Genomic DNA, 26,435 nt, shown 5'->3' on the forward strand with positions numbered 1-26,435 from the left:
TTCAGGATAGAGGGATGCTGGGGCTGAATGTACAATGAAAGGTAAGCATCGCTTCCAGTTTCCTGGAAAACAAATGGAAAGCAAATCACAACACTCTAATTAGAGAACTCTATCTTCAAAGAGGTGAAAGCTACAAAACAGAATCAAATGGGAATATAAACGCATATGGTTTAATTTTATTTTCTCAAATAACTTTTCCTTGAACAGAAATATTTCTGTCTCTTACACAGGGAGTGAATTTCATGAAGATAAAATTTGACTTGACAAAGTGATTTGAGAAAAGTTGTTAGGATAGGTAGGAATCTGGCCATATAGCCTCCTCTAATGGGAGCACCGGGAGAAGCCATGCCTAGATAAATTTACTCTCTTTTTTTCTTCTTTCCAGTTTTAAAAAACATCTGGAAACAAAACAGACAGCATTTAGTGATGGTGAACATCCCAGTTGCCACACAGGCCAGCAGGAACCCAAGCACATCCAAAGAGTAGTACTGGAACCAGGAGAGGTCATGGGCAGCCACCCGGAGGTGTTTAGCTCCTTTGTGGCGCATGACAAACTCAATCCAGAAGACAGCTCGGTCCAGAGGCTTCACTGGCTGATCATGGTGAATTCTTGATAACTTCATAGCATTCTCTTTATATCTAAAGGTGAAACATACAAGGATCAACATTGAAATAAGTTAATCTGTCTATGCACACGAAGTCAATGAAAGTTTTTCACAAGTGCCATATGGATGATTTAAAATAAATATCAGAGACTTGCCCTGCATATGATTTTTTTTTCTTTTAACCCCACATAATGTCTGATTTTAACTTATGTTCTGATGTATAAATATTTCAAAAGTGCCCATGGAATTTCAAGAAGGTGAGTCAAATTCTTCCATCAGAGGAAATACTTATGAACTATTCTGAGTCCAATAAGTGAGAGAGAAAGCATATAATTTGTAAAAGATCACCTTGAAGCTTTAAAGAGGAATCATATCATGGTGTGCAGTGCTTCCTAACTATTCTCTCTGTTTTTCCTCTTCTTTTTTACCCTCTACTGTATTTTCCACTCAGTAGCCAGTTTGGGATTATTAAAATATACACATCTAATTATGAAGCTCTTCTCAAAATTTTCATGTGACTTCTCATCATAAGTAGAATAAAACTGAAGTCTATTCTTGTACTAATAGATTCTGATGGGTTAGACACTGGCCGTGATTTCTGATATCATTTTTCCTCACTCATTCTATCTAGGCATATGTGTCCTTTTAGTTTTATTTTTATTGACTTTTTTAGTTATATGTAACATTAGAAATAGCTTGCATTTGCTTTAGTTATAGCAGTACAGACAAAACGGGTTCAGTAGTGTAACATTTCAGTGTAGCAGGGATCATCTGGTAAACAGGTTGTTTTATGCTTAGCAGGAAAAGCAAGAAATATAATTTGCTCTAACTCAGCCCCTAGCACTCCTCTCTTCCCATACCCTCCCCTTGCTTCACTCTCTCTACTGATCTTTCTGAAATTTATTTATACTTTATTTAATTAGTGTTTTTTGTGTATAATTGATATTGGGATTCACTGTGATATATCCACAAATATACACATGAACTTTAGCCAGATTTTTTCCACTCTTCTTCCCTTTTCCTGTTCTTGCTTATTCCTCCTCAATATCCTTTGTTCACTCTATTGATCTTTCCTCTCTTTTGATAAAATTCTCTATTCTTTTTTCCCTTTCTCCCCAGCTGCACCCCATTATGTTGGATTAACTTGCTCATATGAGAGAAAATTTTGACCTTTGGCTTTTTGAGCCAAGCTTGTTTCACTTGGCATGATAGTCTCCAATTCTATGTATCTACTGGCAAGTGCTATAATTTCATCTTTTAGGACCAATACTCCAATTATGTGTATACACTACAATTTCTTTATCCATTCATCTGTTGAAGGGCACCTACATTGGTTTCATATCTTGGCTACAGTGAACTGTGCTACTATAAATATCAATGTAGTTGAATTCCTATAATGTACTGATTTTAGATCTTTTGAATATGTACTGAGAAGTGGGATAAGTGAATCATATTGTGGGTCCATTCCTACTTTTTAGTGTTTTAGGCACATGTGTGTTCTCCCTGTTCCCCAGTGTCACCCATGTGTTCTCCCTTGACACCTTCATAGTTTATAATCTCATCTTGCTTTTCCTTGAGTATCCTTTCATACAATACCCCCAGTCTTGCTTCTTTCTCTTGGCTAAGGTCTTGACCATCATGTCACTCCTCAGAGGTACTTTTCTTGGCCATATTAGCATAGCAGCCCTAGGCATTTCTTCTATTATTTTATGTTGTTTTAAAAGTATTTCATAATAACATAAAATATATTACATTTTCTAAAATAAGCCCCCAAGAGTACAAGAAAAAACACATCATATCCTAAGTGATCACCTGGAAGTATCACAATTAACTTTCAGGGATGGTGAAGTAAGGACACCCATGTGCCCACTATTGGATCAAATTATAGGATTTGCAAGTCATATGTAATGCCACTTAGAAGATCCTTAAGAATCAACTAGAAGACTTAAATCTGATAATGAAATACAAACTCAGAAAAATAATAGTATACAAATCACCACACTAAACACAATAGCTTTTTTAATATACAAATAAAAAACTCAGTGAGAAAGAAATCAGAAAAACATTTTCAACAATACCTTCAAAGAAAAATCAGTAGGAATAAATGTAATCAAGGAAGTATGAGTTTTGTACAATACAATTTATAGAATATTGAAGAAAGAAGATACTAGGAGATGGAAAGTCATGAATCAGCAGAAAGAATACTTTGGAAATAGCCATCTGGCTAAAACCAATCTACAGATTTAATAAAATCCCTGTCAAAATATCAATGGAATTCTTCACAGAACTAAAATAAAAATCATAAAATTTATATGGAAGCCCCAAAGACCCCAAATATCCAAAGCAATTCTGAACAAAAGGAGAAATGCTGGAATCATCACCATTCCAATTTTAAAATAGACTACAGAGCCATAATAACAAAAAGAAAATAGTGTGGGATAAAAAGAATCACAGAACAATGAAATATAATAAAAGCCCAAGAAATAAACTCAGACAGGTATAGCCATCATATTCTTGAGAAAGGTGCCCCAAATACACATTGGAGAAAAGACAGCCTTTTCTAAAAATGGTGCTGGTAAAACTGGAGAGCCATATGTAGAAGACTGCAGCTTAATCCCTAACTCTGACCCTGAACAAGAATGAACACAAAATGGGTATAAGACCTGAAACTTTGAACCAACAAGAAGAAACACTTCAAGATATAGGTACAGGCAATGACTTCCTGAATAAGACTCCTATATTTCTGAAACTTATAGGAAGTATCAAAAAATGTGACTCACCAAATTAAAATGCTTCTGCAAAGTAAAGAAAACAACCACCACAGTGAAGAGGCAGCCTATAGAATAGTATAAAAACTTTGCCCTCTCCTCTTCTCACAGGATTAATATTCAAACTACATAAGGAATTCTAAAGGCTTAATACCACAAGACAGGGATGCCCTCTATCACCACTTCTATTCAATATAGTTCTCGAAACACTGGCCAGAGCAATTAGACAGAGGAAAGAAATTAAAGGCATAAAAAGAGGAAAAAAAGAATTTAAATTATCACTATTTGCAGATGACATGATTCTATACCTAGAAGACCCAAAAGGGTCTACAAAGAAACTACTAGAACTAATAAATGAATTCAGCAAAGTGGCAGGATATAAAATCAACACGCATAAATCAAAGGCATTTCTGTATATCAGCGACAAAACTTCTGAAATGGAAATGAGGAAAAACACTCCATTCACAATATCCTCCAAAAAAATAAAATACTTGGGAATCAACCTAACAAAAGAGGTGAAAGATTTATACAATGAAAACTACAGAACCCTAAAGAGAGAAATAGAAGATGATCTTAGAAGATGGAAAAATATACCCTGTTCATGGATAGGCAGAACTAACATCATCAAAATGGCGATATTACCAAAAGTTCTCTATAGGTTTAATGCAATGCCAATCAAAATCCCAATGGCATTTCCTGTAGAAATAGATAAAGCAATCATGAAATTCATATGGAAAAATAAAAGACCCAGAATAGCAAAAGCAATTCTAAGCAGGAAGTGTGAATCAGGTGGTATAGCGATACCAGATTTAAAACTATATTACAGAGCAATAGTGACAAAAACAGCATGGTACTGGTACCAAAACAGGCAGGTGGACCAATGGTATAGAATAGAGGACACAGAGACTAATCCACAAAGTTACAACTATCTTATATTTGATAAAGGGGCTAAAAGCATGCAATGGAGGAAGGATAGCATCTTCAACAAATGGTGTTGGGAAAACTGGAAATCCATATGCAACAAAATGAAACTGAATCCCTGAGTACGGGATTTCAGACGGGGAAGGTAGTGGTACAGTTCTATCCCCCACAAGGGAAACAAAACAATAGAGTGCCGGGGTTCCCAATAGCCACCCTCCACACCCAACAAATGGCAGGCCCAGAGTACAGTTTGAACTGCCGAGAACCATCACTCAGGGGAAATCTGGTCTAGCAGGAGAAACCAAGACTAGCAGGAGAAACCAGGGGACTAGAGGCAAGGCCCTCGTGACTGGGCGGCTGTAAACTGCAGGCCCGCCGACGACAGTTCACCCACTTCCCGCGTAATTGGGCGGTAGGAGAATGCCCGCCCGCTGGCGACTGATCACCTGCCCGCGGCCTGTGATACTGGGCGGCTGGAGACCGCATGCCTGCCGCGACCGGGAGCTGAAACCAAACAGAGACAGTCCAGTCACACCCCCCCCCATTAGGACACCCCGGCAAGGAGACTGGGGCCCGTCATAGCAGAGTAGTGTCGTCACTGGAGCTCGGACGTCAGAATTCCTTCCCAGAGGAATCCACGTTAGCAGGCATAGTTTAACAACACAAAGGAGAGAAATCAGAGTAATACAGAAACAAAACAAATCTATAGAAGAGAGCAGAAACACAACAATCAAATAGAGCTGGAAAGTAACATGGACAACATGAGAAAACAAGGGAAAAAAGGATTACAAACAATGCAGGACAACTCAATTCTACAGGAAGACATAGAAACATCAGAAACAGGGATAGGGAAAGAACTCAAGGCATACCTAACTCGAATGGAAAGGAATATTAGAGAAGACATGAGACAGCAAGTCCAAGAAATAAAAGTATATTTTGAAAATGAATTAAACAAGCAAATTCAAATGGCAAAGAACGAGCTCTACCAGGAGATAGAGCTCTTAAAAAAAAATCAAACAATAATCCTAGAATTGCAGGAAACTATAAACCAAATTAAAAACTCAAACGAGAATATTACAAATAGACTTGATCAAGTAGAAGTCAGAACATCAGATAATGAAGACAAGGTTTATCAACTTGAAAAGAATATAGTCAACACAGAAAAGATGCTTAAATCCCACAAGCAATCTATTCAAGAGATATGGGATTTCATAAAAAAACCAAATTTGAGAGTCATAGGGATAGAAGAAGGCACAGAGATTCAAACCAAAGGAATGGACAGCATATTAAAAGAAATAATTCTAGAAAACTTCCCAGAGATGAAAGATGGAATGGATTGCCAAATCCTGGAAGCCTACAGGACCCCAAACATTCAAAACCATAATAGACCAACTCCAAGACATATAATTTTGAAGATAGCCAACGTACAGAACAAGGAGAGAATATTAAAAGCTACGAGAGAAAAGAGGCAGATTACATTCAGGGGTAAACCAATTAGGTTAACGACCGATTTCCCATCACAGACTTTGAAAGTGAGAAGATCCTGGAACAATGTATTTCAAACGCTGAAAAATAATGGATTCCAACCAAGAATACTGTATCCAGCAAAACTGAGCTTCAAATTTGACAATAAAATTAAAATCTTTCACGATAAACAAAAGCTAAAAGAATTTGCAGCAAGAAAACCAGCTCTGCAAAGCATTTTGAGCAAAACACTACAAGAAGAGGAATTGAAAAATAGTGCCCAAAACTAACAGCAGGAGGTAACTCAGTAAAGGAGGAGGAAAGTAACCAAAATGTAAAACTAGCCTGTTCATGGATAGGCAGACTAACATCATCAAAATGGCGATATTACCGAAAGTTCTCTACAGGTTTAATGCGATGCCAATCAAAATCCCAATGGCATTTCTTGTAGAAATAGACAAAGCAATCATGAAATTCATATGGAAAAACAAAAGACCCAGAATAGCAAAAGCAATTCTAAGCAGGAAGTGTGAATCTGGAGGTATAGCGATACCAGAGGTCAAACTGTACTACAAAGCAATAGTAACAAAAACAGCGTGGTACTGGTACCAAAACAGGCAGGTGGACCAATGGTACAGAATAGAGGACACAGAGACTAATCCACAAAGTTACAACTATCTTATATTTGATAAAGGGGCTAAAAGCATGCAATGGAGGAAGGATAGCATCTTCAACAAATGGTGCTGGGAAAATTGGAAATCCATATGCAACAAAATGAAATTGAATCCCTTTCTCTCGCCATCCACAAAAATTAACTCAAAATGGATCAGGGAGCTAGATATCAAATCAGAGACACTGCATCTGATAGAAGAAAAAGTTGGCTACGATCTACATATTGTGGGGTTGGGCTCCAAATTCCTTAATAGGACACCCATAGCCCAAGAATTAATAACAAGAATAAACAAATGGGACTTACTTAAACTAAAAAGTTTTTTCTCAGCAAGAGAAACAATAAAAGAGGTAAATAGAGAGCCTACATCCTGGGAACAAATTTTTATCCCCCACACCTCCGATAGAGCCCTAATATCCAGAATGTACAAAGAACTAAAAAAATTAAACAATAAGATAACAAATAACCCAATCAACAAATGGGCCAAGGACCTGAACAGACACTTCTCAGAGGAGGAAATACAATCAATCAACAAGTACATGAAAAAAATGCTCACCATCTCTAGCAATCAGAGAAATGCAAATCAAAACCAACCACCCTAAGATACCATCTCACTCCAGTAAGATTGGCAGCCATTATGAAGTCAAACAACAATAAGTGTTGGCGGGGATGTGGGGAAAAGGGTACACTTGTACACTGCTGGTGGGGCTGCAAAATGGTGAGGCCAATTTGGAAAGCAGTATGGATATTCCTGGGAAAGCTGGGAATGGATCCACCATTTGACCCAGCTATAGCACTTCTCGGACTATTCCCTGAGGACCTTAAAAGAGCGCACTATAGGGATACGGCTGCATCAATGATTATAGCGGCACAATTCACAATAGCTAGACTGTGGAACCAACCTAGATGCCCCTCAATAGATGAATGGATAAAAAAATGTGGCATCTATACACAACGGAGTATTATGCAGCACTAAGAAATGACAAAATCATAGAATTTGCAGGGAAATGGATGGCATTAGAGCAGATTATGCTAAGCGAAGCTAGCCAAGCCCTAAAAAACAAATGCAAAATGTCTCCTTTGATATAAAGAGAGCAACTAAGAACAGAACAGGAAGGAAGAGCATGAGGAAAAGACTACAGTAAACAAAGACGAATGGGGGGAGAGAAACGGAGAGAGAAGGGAAAGCATATGGAAATGGTAGGAGACCTTCAATGATACATAAAATTATCAGAGGTTATGAGGGGCAAGGGAGAGGGAAAAAAGGGAGAGAATTGAACAACAGCAGGGGAGGTAGACTGGGAAGATGGGAGGGGAGGGGAGGGAAGGGGGGATAGTAGGGGATAGGAAAGGTAGCAGAATACAACAGTCACTAATATGGCATTATGTAAAAATGTGAATATGTAACAGATGTGATTCTGCAATCTGTATTTGGGGTGAAAATGGGAGTTCAAAACACAATTTGAGTCGAAGAAAATGTGATATGACACACACACACACACACACACACACACGAGAGAGAGAGAGAGAGAGAGAGAGAGAGAGAGAGAGAGAGAGAAAGTATTTTTGAACCATAAAGAAGGAAATATGTAATTTGTAGGAAAATAGATGGAAGTATAGATTTCAGTAGTAAGTGAAGTAAGTAAAAAATCAGAAATACAAATATTTCATATTTCCCCACACATGTGGAATCTGGCAGGGTAGGTGATAAAAAAGTAACAGAAAGACTATTATACATGAGGAAAGGGATCAGGGGAGAAGGAGGAGAGATTGTTAGGGAAATGAAAGTCTTTTAGGACATAATGTAAAACTAATATATTCATATTTACTTCTGATGTTTTAATCTGTATTCTCTTTTTTTATGTCTCTTTTCCCAGTCTTTCTTAATTTCTCTCAGAGTATTTTTATTATTCATTGTGTTAGGATTTTTTCTTGGAAATGTAGTTTTGAATTTGTCCTTTAAGTGATACCTTCGTTAAACCATTATACTAGCATTAGGAGAAATGAGAATTGAGTTGAAGACAGTCATTCTACCTTGAAACTATACTCCATATAATTTCCTTTTGCAGTATGAAAAAGGTTAATTATTGAAGTTTTGTTTTATCAAATATCAGGAAAAACATTTGATTGTGCTTCTAAGATTACCACAATTTAAAAAAAAAATCAACCATATGGAATGTTTGGAAAATATTTGCAAACCATATACCTGATGAGACTCATTAAAATCAATAATTAAAATATAAATAACCTGATTAAAAGTGAGCAAAAGGTTGGAACTAACATTTCTTTCATGAAGATAAGTGAATGACCAAAAAGCACATAAAATGATGCTCTTTAGCCATCATGGAATTCAAGTCAAGACCACAGTGAGCTACAATCCTTTTTACTAGGATGGCTACAATAAAATAAACAGGTGATAATAAATGCTAAAAATAATATGGGAAAATTGGAACTCTCTTATATTGCTTTTATGCTGCAAAAATTTTTGCAACTACTTTGAAAAATAGTTTGGCAGATCTTAATACATATAAAATTATCATATGACCTAACAGTTCTAAAACTAGAAATTACCAGAAGACATGAATACTTATGTTCATACAAATTATACACATTGTTCCTAATAATCAAAATTGAAAACAGAAACCTTTATAAACTGATGAATTGATAAATTACTTTGGATATTTCCAACCACACAATGTTATTCAACAATAAAAAACAATAAAGGCTGACCCTTGGCAAAGTATGATAAAACTAACAACACTAGTGAAAGAAACCATTGAAAAAGACCATAATTTTTATTATCTTTTTATGTGAAATATTTAGAATAGGATGATCTATAGATACAAAAAAATAAATGGAGTTTGCCTTGCCTAGGAGGCAATAAGAAATGACTTCAATGCATTGTCACATTTCTTTGTTGTGATAAAATTTCCAAAAATTATAGTATTTAAGAGTTTTATAACTATGGAAACATCAAATGTATTTGAATTTTAATTTACACTTTTTAATTCAGATATAAATGGTATATTGTGTGTTATACATCATTAGAATCTGTGAAAATATTAATACTCATGAAATAATTTTTGAGTAAAATAATTTATTATTGCAGAAATTTTAAGTATGGATTTAAGATACTGTCATATCTCTATAAGTTTATCATTCTTTTCTTGTGTCGATCCTGTCATATTTAAAAATTAAATCCTCATTGCAAATGGCTTTATATGGTAAGCATTTTGTGTATGTGTAGAAATGGTGCAGTAATCATTTACCTATGTAATTTATAAGATCAATGCAACTTTGAAATACTTATGATATTTGAAGTTTTATATAACTATGAAATAGTAATGGTTAACGTGGTTGAAAATAGATTTAATATGGGTTGAATCTTTAGATTCTTTCAAAATTACCCTCCTCCACAGCCACATCAATGTTTATAACAGCACAATTCCCAATAGCTAAACTGTGGAAACAACCTAGATGCCCTTCAATAGATGAAAGAATAAAAACAATGTGTCATATATACACAATGAAATATTACTCTGCAATAAAAGAGAATAAAATCATGACATTTGCAGGTAAATTGATGGAGTTAGAGAATATAATGCTAAGGGAAGTTTGCCAATCCCCAAAAAACAAATGCCGAATGTTTTCTTTGATATAAGAGGGCTGATTCATAGTGTGAAAGGGAGAGGAAGCATGGGAGGAATAGACGAACTCTAGATAGGGCAGAGGTTGGAGGAGCATGTGGTTATTCATGATGGTGGAATGTGATTATCATTATTATCCAAAGTACAGCTATGAAGACATGAATTGGTGTGGATACACTATGTATACAAACAGAGATATAAAAAGTTGTGCTCTATATGTGTAATAAGAATTGTAATGAATTCCAGTGTCATATATAAATAAATTAATTAATTTAAAAAATTACCCTCCTCAAAATGGGCTAAAATTTATATTCATTGATGAAAAGACAATCCTTCTATGAATACTACCCAATGTAAAACTTGTTGTACTCACAAAGGGTCATTAATGACCATCCTCAAGGCCTTGAGAAGATCTGCACTTGTCAGTGTTCTGTATTCCAATCTAATAGCTGCTCCCTTGGCCTTCACATGAGCAATGTTATCAGGTTGATCCGCAAACAAAGGAATGCCCACCATAGGGATCCCATGGTAAATCCCCTCATAGATGCCATTGGTTCCACCATGAGTTATAAAAGCTTTGGTTTTTGGATGACCTAGGATTGATTTAATGTCAGAAAAAAATATTAATTTAAATCTTAGAAAGAAAATGAGAAATGTGTATTATAAGACATTAAAGGGATCAGTGTGTATTTTAGTAGACAAATTATTGTAAACATGACCCTGCATTAATTATTATTTTTTATATCTCAGAGGAACAAGCACCTTAGTCCACTAGAGTGCTAACCTAAAACTACATGAAAGAGAGAGTACATGATTGAGACTTGAATATTGAATACAACATTAATAAGTAGAAAAAATAGAATATTTTTTAGTAAAAGAATCAACATGCACTTATGGAAAATAAGGTCATGAAGGACATGTTAGCATATTATCTCATTAAAAAACTGAATCACTAAGTTTGCTATGTAGCATGTCCAAAGCAGCAGGGAATAGGATGGTGATGGTACTGAATTCAGAGAAAAGAGAGACTACACTTCATTATAAAATGTGTTTGCACTTCATAATAAAGATTGTGCATCAATTTCTGGAGAAAATAAAGATTCACTGTCCATAAAAAAAAATTCTGGCTGCCATTTTGAAAGGTATTTGAAACACACCTGCAGGAGAAGAAAGAATAAGTGAAAGACATACAACAACACAGAGAGACAATCCAGGAACTCAGTGAAAAATTCTTGCAGAGGTAATTGCACCAGAAATAAAGATAACTTGGATTCTGTATATAATGACTGTGTATATTAAAATTACAGCTTTTTGCTTTGTTTTTTCAAACCATCCCTGGGCCTGGAAAATAATTAAAAAGAAGTTGAACATTGTGTTTGATTTTTTTAAGTAACAAGTATTGAATAAAATGTTTCCTGTCCAATTTTTAGCATCCAGATTGCTTTTCGGACTTATCTCAGAGTCTTACCAAGAAGGTCATTCTGGGGGATCCAGTTGTATATTCGAGTGTTGGGTCCTAATTTATCTGGCTTCTTGCCTTGGTATCTCCAGATGACCTGTTTGGTAAAGAATATGCCTTATTCTATGATTTAAAGTTTAATGTTATAGCATGTTTGCATTCTAAAACTTTAAGAGATCATCTAGTTCAACATTTAACACATAAGGAAATAAGTACAATTTTAAGTAACAAGAATTATGAAAATACAAACTAAAACTCCATAACTATTTTGTTTTATGCATTTTAATCCTAGATTTCATTTTCCAAATTAATATCATTATGTTTATTTATTGTGAGTGACATAGATAAGACAGGACATATATTGTTTAAGATGCTTATTTCAGTTTGCATTGTTTTTTATACATAAAAGCAAACCAATGCAGTCAGCTACTGTTAGAAATAAATTAATACTAACTAGGAATTACATGTAACTTGTATTTGACATCAATTTTATTAAACACTACCTAAAAAAACCTTTTACTTGTATTTATGGACCTTAACCCACACTTCTATCAATATTGGTGAATTTGGAAATTCTTTAAGTTTTAAAAGGAAGAACCCATTTGCAACTTACAAATAATTACATGGATATTGAAATAAAGTTCAAAATATTGAGGTTGCTAAATGTTTTAAAACTGTGTGTTATCTTTCAATGATGCAGTACAAATCTTGGTAGTAGTCTTATATATATCCAAGATGTTTTTATGTCTAGGAATAAAATAAGGAGCTGACTCTGGAAATTAAAAGCAATCTTCATGAACTGGAGTATTATTTCTAAGTATAATTTCATATCTTCTAAATGCAATGGGAGCAGCAAAGTAAATTTAGGTCTACAGAAGGGAAAATAATTGGGTGATTAGGAGAACCTATATCAGATAGGAAATTACAGAGCAGATGCAAAACACTCAAAGACCACAAGAGTGGATATGTTAGAAATTGTAATATTAAAGCATTTTATGGAGGTGGGAACTTTTGAATTTCAGCCCATGCCAGGCTTGCTTCTGCTTGACTCTTCCTTATACTCTCTTCTTCCTTTTTAAAAGGTATTAGTCTGATGTTTTAGAAGCAAAGTTCTTTGGCGTACATTTCATAATGCACAGGGTCCATTTCAAAGCAGAAATAATCTCTACGCTTTCTCTAATTGTCAGACATTGTCAGGATCATGTCCACTAGTGCAAGCTGTTTTTTCTTTTTCTACAAATGCATGTGACTGAGTGGAAATTTGGACCAATGATTTGGGTAGCCTTTCTCCTCAAAACTCCAGGAGCAGTTTATTAAATAAATTTATAGTTTTTTTTTTTAATGGGGAGGGGATGTATTTTGGGCTTACAGTTTCAGAAGTTCAGTCCATATTGGAAGGCTCCATTGTTTTGGGCCAAAGATGAAGTAGAATATCATGGCAAGAATACGATTCTTAAATGAGGGTAAGCAAGGAATAAGGGATTGCCTGGGATATCTAAAATCATGACAAAATTCAGCCTTCTTCAATACCTGCTTAGCATTATTGTGGTGGTCAAGTTATGAGTTAACTTTTTATAGCTTTCTGATAACATTAGCCATGTGTATAGTGCCCTCAGGGATCCTGCAAGGAAAAGGAAGAAGTAGCAGGGACGAATGTGGTACCTGTGTAAATAAATGTGATACCCTTACAATTAAATTTCAAAATGGACCTGTAAAATATATTTTTTATGATCACAATGTTAATATTAACATGAATTAAACACTCTCTACTTTTTAGAATTACCACACATAGTTTTGTTTAAAATATGATTTCTGAGATGAACTAGAGAGATCACAATAGGTTATGTTTCACAAAGGATGCTTCATTAAGCAAACCCTTTATAAAGTTTAACAGACTTTTTATATATTTGGCCACTAAGAGGGCACTTTTGCTTACCTTTTGTGGAATCTGTGCAAGGGCAAATGCAATTATATTGGCTTTCTCTTCTGGCATGTTAGAAACCATCGACCCCAGAGAAAACACCACAATACCATTTTCTCCAGAACTCTGTACAAATTCTTCCATTTCCTGTGAATAAAACATTTGCTCCATCAAAAAAGATGAAGAGGGAGAGGATACAAGATGTCAGATTAGAGGAAGGCTGCCTTCCTAGTTGCTCCAAGGATCCAAATACAAGCAGTGAGAATACTGCTTCTTAGTGAGGTGGGTGAAAGAAGGATTTCACTAAAATTCAATACTGGACAGTGAGAGTGTCTCAGAAACTCAGAAGTTTGGGTTCATTAAACAAAGAAGACTACATTGAAACCAAACTGTGGAAGCAGCTAAATCAGTAGTAATGGTACTGTCTGCCAAAGAGAAATTAAAAACGCAGGGAGGAAACAAAGTGGATATTTGATATGAAAAAAACTGAGATCAGAGAAGCAACATGAAGTTAGCTGATTCAGAGACTCCACTGAGCACTTGTGATTTAATGTGTTTATTTACTGCCTGGGGAGAGATGAGGTGGATTCATCTTGAGGTGGCCTTTCTCCAGTCTCTGTTGCCAGAAAGAAGAGATCTGAGCAAACACTGCTATAATGCCTACTGTGTGGCCTAGAGCTTACCTGGGAGTGAAACAGGCATAGATAAGATTTTACTCCAGGGGATTCAAGTCAGAAAAGCAAAGGGGCAGCACAACTTGCTTTTCCTTTGAGCTGGTGGCTCTTGTGACCAGCTGAAGTGGGTGAGAATCTGAACAAGGAACTTGTGGAAATGTTCAGGGACTGAGCCTAGGAAAGATGTGCAGGTGAACACAGAATGTGTGGAAGATCAGCCCCCCTGTGAAATGAGTAGAATTCTTAGGAGGCTTCTGAGATTCAGACTCCCTACAGAGATAAGCAACTGCCAGGGCCTAGGTGTGTGTCCATCCAATTTCTTCAGAGTATGTACCAAACAAAACCCCTGAGGTCTGATTAGACCTAAGTTTCCTCCATCAGAACTCATCTCATAGAACACTGCAGCAATCCCCCCTCAGGAGTGCATAGATCTGGTCTGTGCACACAAAGCTCCAACTGACACTTCTTCCCATTCCAACCTATGTCATACTGGCAAGAAGGGAAGCTGAGAATTATTTCAAACACCTTCAGACTTAGGCCATTCCAAGAGGTAGCTCAGGGAGAAACACAAAAAGAGGAAGGTGATAATAAAATCCAATCTTTGCTTTTACTCTCAGTATATAGCTAAAAAATAAATGGAATGATGAATAGTTGAGTGTAGTCAGTAACCATCCATTCTGACAATTTTGGCCACCTCAGTGGAAATGATTCCTTCATTTATCATTAAGAATATTTTTACTTTTTATTATTCTTTCTGTGTGTTTGTGTATTCTTCCATTACTGATTGGTTTATGGACATATATACATTAATTTCTTTTATTCAGCATTTTTCAAATGTAGGTATTTTTCCTTGCATTGTCTTTTGAGAGTTAGGGTTTTTTGTTCTGTATATATTTGTTTTGTTTTGTATTTTTTTAATGTTTGTTTCTGTATCTCTCTTTTATTCTCCTGGTTATAGTGAAAATCTATTCTCTATTTTTCTCTCCATTTATTTATTTCTCTTATTTCTCCTCCATCCTTATAACTCTCACCTGCTCTCTCTTCTGCATTCTCTCTATTCACTTTTTAAAATTTCAAACTTTTTCCCTATCTTCCTGTCTCACATTATTTCCTCTTACTGACTGTAATTTTGCCATCTTTAAACTAATTGCTTTATATAACTTTATATAGTTGACACCTGTTTCTTGTTTTAATGTCAGATTTAGTTTATATTTTTGCACTGATTCATTGTTGGCAATTGCTGACCCACTTGTTCTGTTTTTTGTAGCAATTAACATTTTAGAAGTCATAATAGAATCCAGGTATTTATTTTAATGCTGTATATTATTTGTATCCAATGTTGTTATTGTTTATTTCCCTTTATTCTGTGAGTAGCTGGATATTTACAGTGACACTACAGGTTTACAGGGTAGAGAAGTACATTGCTGAAATAAATTCAACCAAAATATAGTTCATCTTGCTTCACATGAAAATTAATGGCATTCAATCACTAACTATACTTTAATACAGAGAATAATAGAGTTAAAAACTCAAACTAATGATAAGGCCTCAAATAGAAACAGCTGGGGGTGGGTTCAGGGTTTCCACCTATGTAAATCCACTGCACAGAAAAAAATAGAGAGAATTAATTCAAAGGCTGTGAACACCATACTTATAAAACAGTATTAATCCAGATCACTCCAGGACACTTTGGAATTTTTTTTAAAGCAGGTAAATATTATGCCTTAAAAATGGAAGAGGCATGGGGTTGTGAATCAGTTGTAGAGTGCTTGCCTACCACACATGAGGCTATGGGTTTGATCCCTAGTACCACATTAAAAAACTAACTAAATAAAAGTATTGTGTCCATCTGTAACTAATTTTTTTTTTAAAAAAGTATGGAAGACAAATATGCATAAAACCCAACATAAGACTATTATAAGAATTATGTAAAAATAAGGTAACATGAAATCACTTAAAAGTTCCTAATTTATCAACAACTGATGCCAAAGATATTGAAATTTTTAAAACATCAGGTATACAATTCAAGAAGTAAATTATTACAAAATATAATCAATAAAATTATCATATTTTAAAATGATCAATGAATTATAAAAATGATCAATGAACTCCAAGAGAACACAGAAAAACAATTGAATGAATTAAAAAAATCATTACAGAATATAAATGAAAAATTCAACAAGATGGAAATATTGAAAAAGAACCAAACATAAATCTTGAAAGTCAAAGATAAAATAAATAAAAGGTCAGTTGAAAATCTTTATACTTCAGTAGACAATAGTGAAAACAGAACAGCAGATATAAAAGAAAAAGTGGCCAGCTGTGAATATTCAGACAGTTCTAAAGTAAAGAAAATAAGCAACCATGATGATAATAATTATTTAATGAAAGAGTCCATATAGAAGAAATAAAAAACAAACCCTGAAGTTCACAAATGAACAAATCTGATGGAAAGAGTAGCTAAGCAAATCAGAAATAGGACCACATTATACATAAATGAATCAAAATGACAGGAATTAATAAACATCTCTTTGTAATGACATTGAATATAAATCATCTCAATTCTTAAATTAAAATATATAGTCTGGAAGAATGAATTATAAAACCAAACCCAATGATATATTGCTCATAAACCACACACCTTACAGGTAAAGACAGCCATAGGCTGAAAGTAACAAGATAAAAATTGATACATAATGCAAATGGAATCAGAAAATAAGCAGGATTATCTACTCTTATCTGACAAACAGACTTCAAGCCAAAATTAATCAGAAGAGACAAAGCTGGTCACTTCATACTGGTAAAGTAAATAATCCAACAAGAAGATATAACAATTATAAATATTTAAGTCATAAACATGGATCCAACTAATTACATAAGAGACACTAGTCAAATTGAAGCCTCGGTTAGACCTGAATAAAATAATTCTTGGTAATTTCAACACAATTCTCTCATCTTTTGATAGGTCATCCAGACATAGAACCAATAAGACATCTTTGGACCTGAAAAATATTATAAGTCAAATGAACTTATGGATATCTATAGAACATTTCATTCAACAGCATCTGAATATACTTTATTCTCAGAAGCTCAAGAAAAACTCTTCCAAAACAGACAATATTTTAGACAACAAAGCAACTCTCATCAAATACAAAACAAGTGGTATTACTTATTATATTCTACCAGATCATAATTGGATGAAATTAAAAATCAACATGACAGAACCATACAAAAACTATATGAACATATGGAGATTGGACAATCTCTATTGTATAAAAATGGATTATAGAAGAAATTAAGGGAGAAATTGAAAAATTCTCAAACTCAACTGAGAATAGTAATATAACCTCTGGCACAGATTGAAAGAATTTCTAAAATAAAAGTTTATAGCTATGAGTTCCTGTATAATAAAATCATGAAGATCCCACATAAAACCTATTTTTTTCATTTCAAGGCCCTTGAAAAAGAAGAACAACATAATTCCAAAACCAGTAAAATAGCAACAAGGAAAGAAAAATAAATAAGAGAAAACAGGAAAGAAAGAAGTCAAATTATTAGTTTGTAGATGATATGATCCTATATCTAGAAGAGCCAAATGACTCCAACAAAAGACTGATATTGCTAATAAATGAATTTGACAAAGTAGCTGAGTACAAAATCAACATACAAAAATCAATTGCTGGGCTGGGGATGTGGCTCAAGCGGTAGCGCGCTCGCCTGGCATGCGTGCGGCCCGGGTTCGATCCTCAGCACCACATGCCAGCAAAGATGTTGTGTCTGCCAAGAACTAAAAAAATAAATAAATATTAAAAAAAAATCTCTCTCTCTCTCTCTCTCTCCTCTCTCACTCTCTCTTTAAAAAAAAAATCAATTGCTTTCTTATATACCAACAATGAATATGTAGAGAAACAAATCAAGAGAATTATTTCATTCACAATAGCCTCAAAACAAAACAACAACAACAACAACAACAATAAATACCGAGGAATAAAACTAACAAAAGAGTTAAAAGACCTCTAAAATTGAAGAATGAAATTAAATAAGACATAAAATAAGATGGAAAGACCCCCATGTTCATGGATAGGTAGAATTAATATTATTAAAATCACCAACTATCCAAAGCAATATACATTATATATATATATATATATATATATATATATATATATATATGTAATCCTCATGAAAATATCAATAACAATCTTCACAGAACTAGAAAAGATAAGCCTAATATTCATCTGGAAGAATAAAAGACCCATAATAGTCAAAGCAATTATAATCCTAAAAGCAATGCTGGAGGCATCACAATGTCTGATGTCAAATTATACTACAGAGCACTACTAACAAAAACTATGTGGTACTGACATGAATATGACATATTGATCAGTAATATAGTATAGAAAACCATACACATGCCAAAAACATACATTGGAGAAAAGATTGCCTTTTAAATAAATGATGCTGGGAATATTGCAGAAAAATGAAACTACACTCTTATCTCTTACCCTGCACAAAAACCAACTCAAAATGAATCAAAAACCTAGAAATTAGAACCAATACTATACAACTTCTAGGAGAAAATGTAGGGTCAACACTCCAGCATATAGGCACAGGCAATGGCTTTCTCAAATAGAACACCTAAAGGTCAGGAAATAATTCCAAGAGTAGATAAATTGGAAGGCATCAAATTAAAAAGCTTCTGAACAGCAAAGGAAACAATTAGAATTGTGAAGAGATAACTTATGAAATGGAAGAAATTCTTTGCATAACACCTTCTGACAAATGATTAATATTTAGAATATATAAAGAATTCCCAAAACTTTACACCAAAAAAAAATCAAACAACCCAAATAATCAAAGAGAAAATGAACTAAAGATGCTTCTCAGAAAAATAAATATAAATAGGCAACAAAAATATAGAAACAAAAAATGATCAACATAATTAGAAACAAGGGAAATGAAAACTACACTGAGATTTTATCTTTCACCAGTCAAAATAGTAGTCATTGAGAATAAAAAGAAAAATAAATGCTGGAGGGGATATGCAGAAAAAATTTTTTACACTATTGGAGGAATTGTAAATGTGTACAACCACTATGGAAATCAGTATGGATAGTTTTCAAAGAGTAAGCATGTAAGTATCATATCACCCAGTATACCATTTCTCAGTATTTACCCTAAAGAATTAAAGTCATCTTATAACAGTGATACATGCATACCCATTTTATAGCAGTACAACTCATAATACACAAAGTATGGAACCAGCATAGGTGCCTGCCAATGGATGACTGAATAAAGAAAATGTGGCATATATACACAATGGAGTTTTATTCAGCCAAAATAACAAATAAAATTATGTCATTTTACAAAAAAATATGAATGGAATTAGTCTTTTACATGAAATAAGTCAAACTCAGAAAGTCATGGGTTGTATATTTTCTCTCATTTTTGCAAGCTAGAGAGGAAAAATGGAAAAAAATGAGGGTTGATCACATGGAAATCAAAGGGAGATCAGTGGAGAAAGGGACCAATGGGAGGGAGGTGGGAAGGGAAGCGAAATTCCTGGGAAGTTTTATTGGCCAAATTATTCTGTTATATTGTGTACATGTATGAATATGTAGCATCAGATCTCATCATTATGTACATTCAAATGAACCAATAAAAATATAGGAAAGCAGAGAAATTATTGGTATGTAAACTAAGAAGAGAAAAGCATGTCTTATGAGAATTTGGAAGTTATGGATATTTTTAAATTGACCCAGTCACTCACTTTCTTTGGAAAGAGATGTGTGTAATGACATAGAAGGCTCCATTAGGCTTACTTGTAGAAATAAGTGTGTGTGTGTATGTGTGTGTGTGTGTGTGTGTAAGAAATGACATAGAGCCATTAAATAGTAATTCAAGAGATGTTGTTAGGAATTATTATATGTAGACTCTTAATTCATAATTTTATTCATTACTAATGTTAAATTTTTTGTGTTAAATGCTATAGCTAGTACTTGGTTATAATTCTTATTGTTATAGTACTTCACTTGATTTTATTCCAGGAAGGTTATCTGGATGATTTTTTAGCTTTCAATTATTATTACTTATTTTGGTCCTTGTGAGCCCAGAAGTAAAGTTACCTGTGCATAGGATTTTTGTACATTTTTATGTTTCCTCTCTCTATAGTATTTCATTGCTTACTTTATAATTTGTGAGAGTTTCCCAAGTTTTCCTCTATAATAGCTCATAAAAACTGGAGATGCACAAACACTAGCATTCAGAAGATTAATATTATGGTTTGGAATTTCTTATACATAATTCTAAGGATCCTAACAATCCTGTACATGTCCAGATCTATACTGATTCATAATCAGCATTTTCACTGCATTGGAATGATACATATACTTGAGTAATCATATCTTTGGATTATTTATATGTCTCATCTTTTTCCCTGAAATTTTTTAATGATAATGAAGTTCTATGAGAATGAAGTGTGTATCAGTGGCTGTAAAGAACCCTTATTTTTCACCTCATTATGAACCATGGGAGCTCTTGCACCACAGTGGGACTTCCTCTGGCCCTTTTATAGAACAGGCCAACTTGTTGAGTAGCTCATTCACATATAGTGGACATTGCACTACTCCTAGGAACTTGTGACACATCCAGTTATTTTGTGATTCCCGTAACCTAGAGCAAAGTGTACAGAAATATATTCAATATATTTTCTCCCTTCTCAAAATATTCTTAATCTCCTATTGTACACATATTTTCTCACTACTACTGTCTTATAAATATACCCTTTTTTTAAACCAATTAATCCCTGGCATAGACAGGTCCCAGTCTTTCTGTAACATTATTTTTTAAATGAAAAATAATTTAATCATATGAAAATTTGGAAGAGCATGAAGAAAGTAGGTAATGTCTAAGAAGATTCGCCAAAATGATCTTTGGTTCATTTAGAGATACTGTTTGTTCAAAATTTGAATTTTTTTCATTGTGGTCTTTTTTTCTGTTCATGTAAGTACATGAATAGATACATGCACATATATAATGTAAATTGAAGATTAAAATTCTTTTGTATATATAAAATTCTTTTCTTCTCACAAAGAATGATATTATTATCATCAGTATTTTGCCTTTTAATCTCCAACTAAACTTGTTTTATGACTCAATGTAGTTAAGGATTTATTTGTAAAGTAATTGTACTGGGCAAGGTGGTACACGCCTGTAATCCCAGCAGCTCAGGAGATTAAGAGAGGAGTATCTCAAGTTCAAAGCCAGCCTCAGCAACAGTGAAGCACTAATCAACTCAGTGAGACCCTGTCTCTCAATAAAATCTAAAATAGGGCTGGGGATATGTCTCAGTAGTTGAGTGTACATGAGTTGAATCCATAGTACAAAAAGAGAAATAAAAATAAATACATAAGTAAACAAAGTGATTGTGATGATGTGGTATGTACCAGAATAACTTTTAAGATCATTACTTAATGTATGACATCACTTAAAGTGTTAATTAATTAATGTAAGGCTTTTTTTCCAATATGTATTCTATAAGTAACTTCCATGAACACAGATTACATTCATTTGATTTTTTGTTTGTATAATTACAATTGGTATACTGTGAAACCCAGGGTATTTGCATTGCTAAGAGTATTGATACATTTGGATCTTTCACATTTTGACAAATTTCTGTATTTAACAATACAGAAATTGAGAATCTAGTTATTAATGGAAAAGCAAGTAATTTGGGGGAGCATTACTTTGTATAATAAAGATCAAGAAGACAGTGTTTGTAATATTGGCTTGTATTCTAATCTTGTTTATTCTATTAAATAACACCTGCTACTATTATTCCTTATCATGATCACACTGCTATCTACCTTCTCATCCTCCTCCTCCTCTCTCTGCTGTCTTTCCCTTTTATTGACCTGGTCACTTTCTCCTACTGTGAATGGGGAAATCTCTCAAGATCAGAGGTTAATGGTTGAACACTTACAACAACTCTGTCTCAGTTTTTAGTCAGAACTTTCACTAACTTTGGTTTTCTGTTTGTATTGTATGGAACTTATCAAAAACAACAAAATAATTCTATTGAATATGAGGCTTGAGTAAGATCTCAATATGTTGGTGCTTTAAAGAGGTAGAAAAAAAGAAACTCTTAAGAGATCACATAACAGTATGGCAAGTAATGGTTTCTTCTAAGCATGGTATTTATTTAAAATGTTTTAGATTCTTCTGTTTCCTCCTATGAAATATTATCCTATTTGTTGACAGAATGATTTTGTAATTGTAAACTAAAGGGTGGACTCAAAAATAAATGACAAGAAATCTTATATCATCATTATGTTTGCAATTTTCTATGACCATTCTGTCAGGAAATTGTGATGTTGAGGCCTAAGTTTTCCAAGGGAGTTTTCCTGAGGTGTCCTCTAAGGTTGTCATATGGCAGATAGCTCTCTCAAGGTAACATCCATATCATGATCTAAGATGTAGTAGTCTGAGTTCTCAGGTGAGTTTGTTCAAATCTGGAATGAAGACAAGTAAAGGCCACACATTCATATCACTGAGAAAAGCAACTACTTTAAAGCTAAAAGGTTGTGAAGAGCTTGAACACTTACAATATAATTTCAGCAATTCCACTTACTCATTTGATTGCCAAAACTCACACATTTACCTTTAAGCAAATTGATGGAATATCTGTTCTCTAGGTCTTTGGGTGAAAATACAGTATTTATTTTTCAGAAATCTAGTTTCTGTTATATATGAAATTGTATCCACTGTGCCTGGCACATATTACCTAATTAATATTATTGGTAATAGAGCTATCATACTGTACCTGGGCAGCCTACATTTACAAGAGAACATCTATTGTAGTTTGTTTCAGCCATATTGTGAGTTTCTATCTCTCAATTTGAATATAATCCAAATTAATGTACACTGCAGTGTTTAGGGTATGCTAAAATGAATTAAATGTAAAAATACCCAAATACTACTATTTCTAAGTGTTAATCCTACCTTTTTGGTATAGTTGGGGTCTTTAAAAGTAGATAACAAAGTTCAGCTTTTCAGATAGAAAGATAGTTTTATAGAAACAAAAAAGGAATAATTACCATAGAGAATATTGCTATGGATCCTACATTTGTACCAAGGACATTGTGTATCAGTATTATCTAATTTTTCCAGGTAACACAATATGAAGTTTGACTATTAATAGATAAATAAGCATAGTCACATGTAAGAACAACCTCATCCATGTTTACATCATTTGTTATCTGCAGTCTTACAACAACTTTCTGAGTGGTTCCTCTGCATTGTCTTTCCCTCTAAAATCCTGCTTGGTGACTGCATTTTGAAATTTTTCAAATTGGAAACTTTATTCACATTTCTCTTATGCTTAACTCTTTTCATTGGCTACCCAATGTGCTTCACAGATATTTTAAACTCCTACTAATTATCTGGGTTTCACTTACCTCTCTAGCATCATCTGCACTTTGCTGAGCCTTCTTCTGATGAACCACTCTTGAAGTTCTTGGGAGTTTCCCTTACTATTGTATGTGTGTTTCCTTTTGTGTCTCCCTCTCTCCCTCAACCCCTTTTCCTCTCCTGTTGATTCTTTAGAATTCACCTTAGTTTTCAAGGCTTTTAGGATTTTTTTAAATGATCTTTGTTGGAGGTTTCATTAGTATTGTATGATTTCCTTGTGATAACACACACACAAATTTATTACTTGTTACAGTTTCTGTACCCAGATGGAATATAAAGTCTGGTTGATGCAGAAACTGTGTCAAGTTTATAACTCTCTATATCCAGCACTTATCTCTGGTATATGACAGTTACTTAATAAATATTCTTTGTATTTATTAGAATAAATTATTGATTCTTTATTATGTATTACATAATGAACGCCTCAATTTTCCTGATAATTCTCAAGGATGCCCGATATCCTACTTTCTTCTGTGACAATAATGAAATACCATTACATGTGATGGCATAGAAATGCCTGGGTCTCTAATTGGCAGAACTCTTTATCTTGCTTTTCATATCTCTGAGTTAAACACTCTGAATTAAGAATGCAGAGTCAATTCTACCAAAAATGTTAAACAAATAGAACAAAACAAACAGGAGAAGATTTACCTTAGGGAGGGGTTTGGCAGGTTTACAGTGGAGTCCTCCAACAAAGTCAAAATTTGGTAAAAGTGGATGAGGAAATTCTAAATCCCAATAGGTTCGAATGAGCCAAAAATCAGCTTTTCCCATTGTCTCATATATTGTAGTGGGTCTCCCTGAATGGAGAAAAGAGAAGAAAAGAAAATGAGAGACATGTACCTTGAATGCTTGATATATTGCCTTGAAATGAGTTGGATTTGTGAAGGCAAGGTGTTCAAATGCACATGTGTATGTGTGTGTTTGTGTGTTTGCATACTACAATTGATATGTTTTTTAGAGCACCCTTTTGCATACTATATTTTATTTTTTACATATGTTAATATGTACATAAACTAGTTGTGTTGGTACTTTGTAGTGTTCCATTAGTATATTTACAATCACAAATAATTAAATTATTAACCTATGCCTCCTTAGAAGTAAACATGCATTTTATTTTCTCTCTAAAACTGCAAAAGTAACCTAAATTTTTAGAATCTTTGTGAAATCCATTAACAATCAGTGCTCCTGTAACTGTAGAGATATCTTTGCTAGGAGTAGTCAGTCTAATTCTTACAATTGAGCAAACCATTCCCTTGATCCTTGATTCTTCAATTGAACTGTAATGATTTAGTGAGTATGCCTGAATTCCTAGTGACCACTATTGGACTTGCCTCATATTAAGAGATTAATAGTATTAACTTATTAAAATATAGATTTTTGAAAGTAAGAGCCAGAAAGATTACACAAATATTAAAATAGAGATTGGTTCTGATACTTAATTTTGTTCATATTGTCTTAAATGGTAAATGCAGTTTAAGAAATATAGACTTATAAGGTGTGGTTCCACTCTACACCAAGGTTTTAGGCCTTAACACATGATTAGTTTGTTTTTATCAAAGGAATATGAAATATAAGTTATCATAATTTATAACTTTCAGTGCCTGAGATACAGACACTTTTAACTGTGAAGGAATCTTCACAGCAATGCAAATAAATATTATTTTAATTTCTAACTGAGTAAACAATTCTATTCAAAAGTAAGCAATTTCCTCCCTGGTACATATATATGGTTGTGCTAGTAATACATGTGTATGTTATTAATGTACATATCTATCATTATTAAAACATTTAGTGACGCTAATAATGACTGTCCTTAAAGATGATAAGAATAATAAAATTGATACGTAATTGCTCAGAGAAATCTTCAGTGATTCAATTTGCAGGTTATTATTTCCTGAAGCATTTGAATAAGTAATTGCCACTGGTTTCTAACTGGCTCTATAATATAAGGGTCCATTTTTTATTGGTGAGACTACTTGTTCATCATATATTTTCATTCCATCCTTTTACTTACAGAAAAGAAAGTTCTTCTGTTTATATATTCATGCAAGCTCAGCTTCAAAGTCATGGGAAATTTAGGTTTCACAGTACTAATTAAAGAACCAGCTTACCTAGAACTTCACTGTAAAACTGATTCCATTTCTTCACATCAAATGTCTGGAACCAAAAATCAAAATAAAGCATATACATTATGTTTTTAATCCGATCCATGAATGTCATTTGATCACTTAATTCAGACATCACAATGGGCACGTAGGAAGGAGGGAATATAAGTCCCCCACTATACTTTTCATATGTATAGCCAGGAGTAAAGCGGAGAGTGTATACAAATGGTACTTTAAGTAACTCAGCCAGCAGCTCAGCACAGGGACCAATAGCATCTGCAAGAACAACATCAAATTTTGATTCATGTAGTTTCATCATAATGTTCTTGTTTAAAACTACATTTCTGCAGAGGTGTTCAATTGTATCAGAATATTCCTTGAAAACTTTTTGCACTAATGAAAAATATTGCCAGAAATCATCTTTTGGAGTATCATAAATCCATGCATGGATCCATTTGGAGAAACGTTCTTCCAAATTTTGTTTATTTGAAGGTGCAGGGTAAACCTCAAAATTAATAGCAGATGTTGTGTTGGGATTAATAAGAATGGAAGCTGTTGATGTCAGAACAGTCACCTCATGACCTCTCTGGAGAAGTTCATCCAGGATTGTCTTTATGTTGATCCAATGGCTGTATTCTCTGGGCCACACCAGCACTTTTCCACAGCTTCCAGAGCTAAAGTAACACATCAGTTGTATCAGCAGAAGAACCGAGTTCCTTTTCACATACAT

General features: G+C 33.9%; 1 protein-coding gene across 1 annotated transcript; it reads right to left on the reverse strand.

Moving 5' to 3' along the window:
- Window positions 1-359: 359 nt before the first annotated feature.
- Window positions 360-26,435, reverse strand: LOC308654099 (UDP-glucuronosyltransferase 2B31-like; the record flags this gene model as incomplete). The annotated part of the gene is made up of 6 exons (XM_081303071.1): window positions 360-639; window positions 10,449-10,668; window positions 11,544-11,631; window positions 13,471-13,602; window positions 24,249-24,397; window positions 25,712-26,435. 6 exons carry the CDS (start codon window positions 26,433-26,435, stop codon window positions 360-362), a joined length of 1,593 nt encoding a protein of 530 aa, XP_081159197.1.

Source organism: Spermophilus citellus (assembly GCF_964194105.1).
Source record: "Spermophilus citellus genome assembly, chromosome: 8".
Taxonomy (NCBI): domain Eukaryota; kingdom Metazoa; phylum Chordata; class Mammalia; order Rodentia; family Sciuridae; genus Spermophilus; species Spermophilus citellus.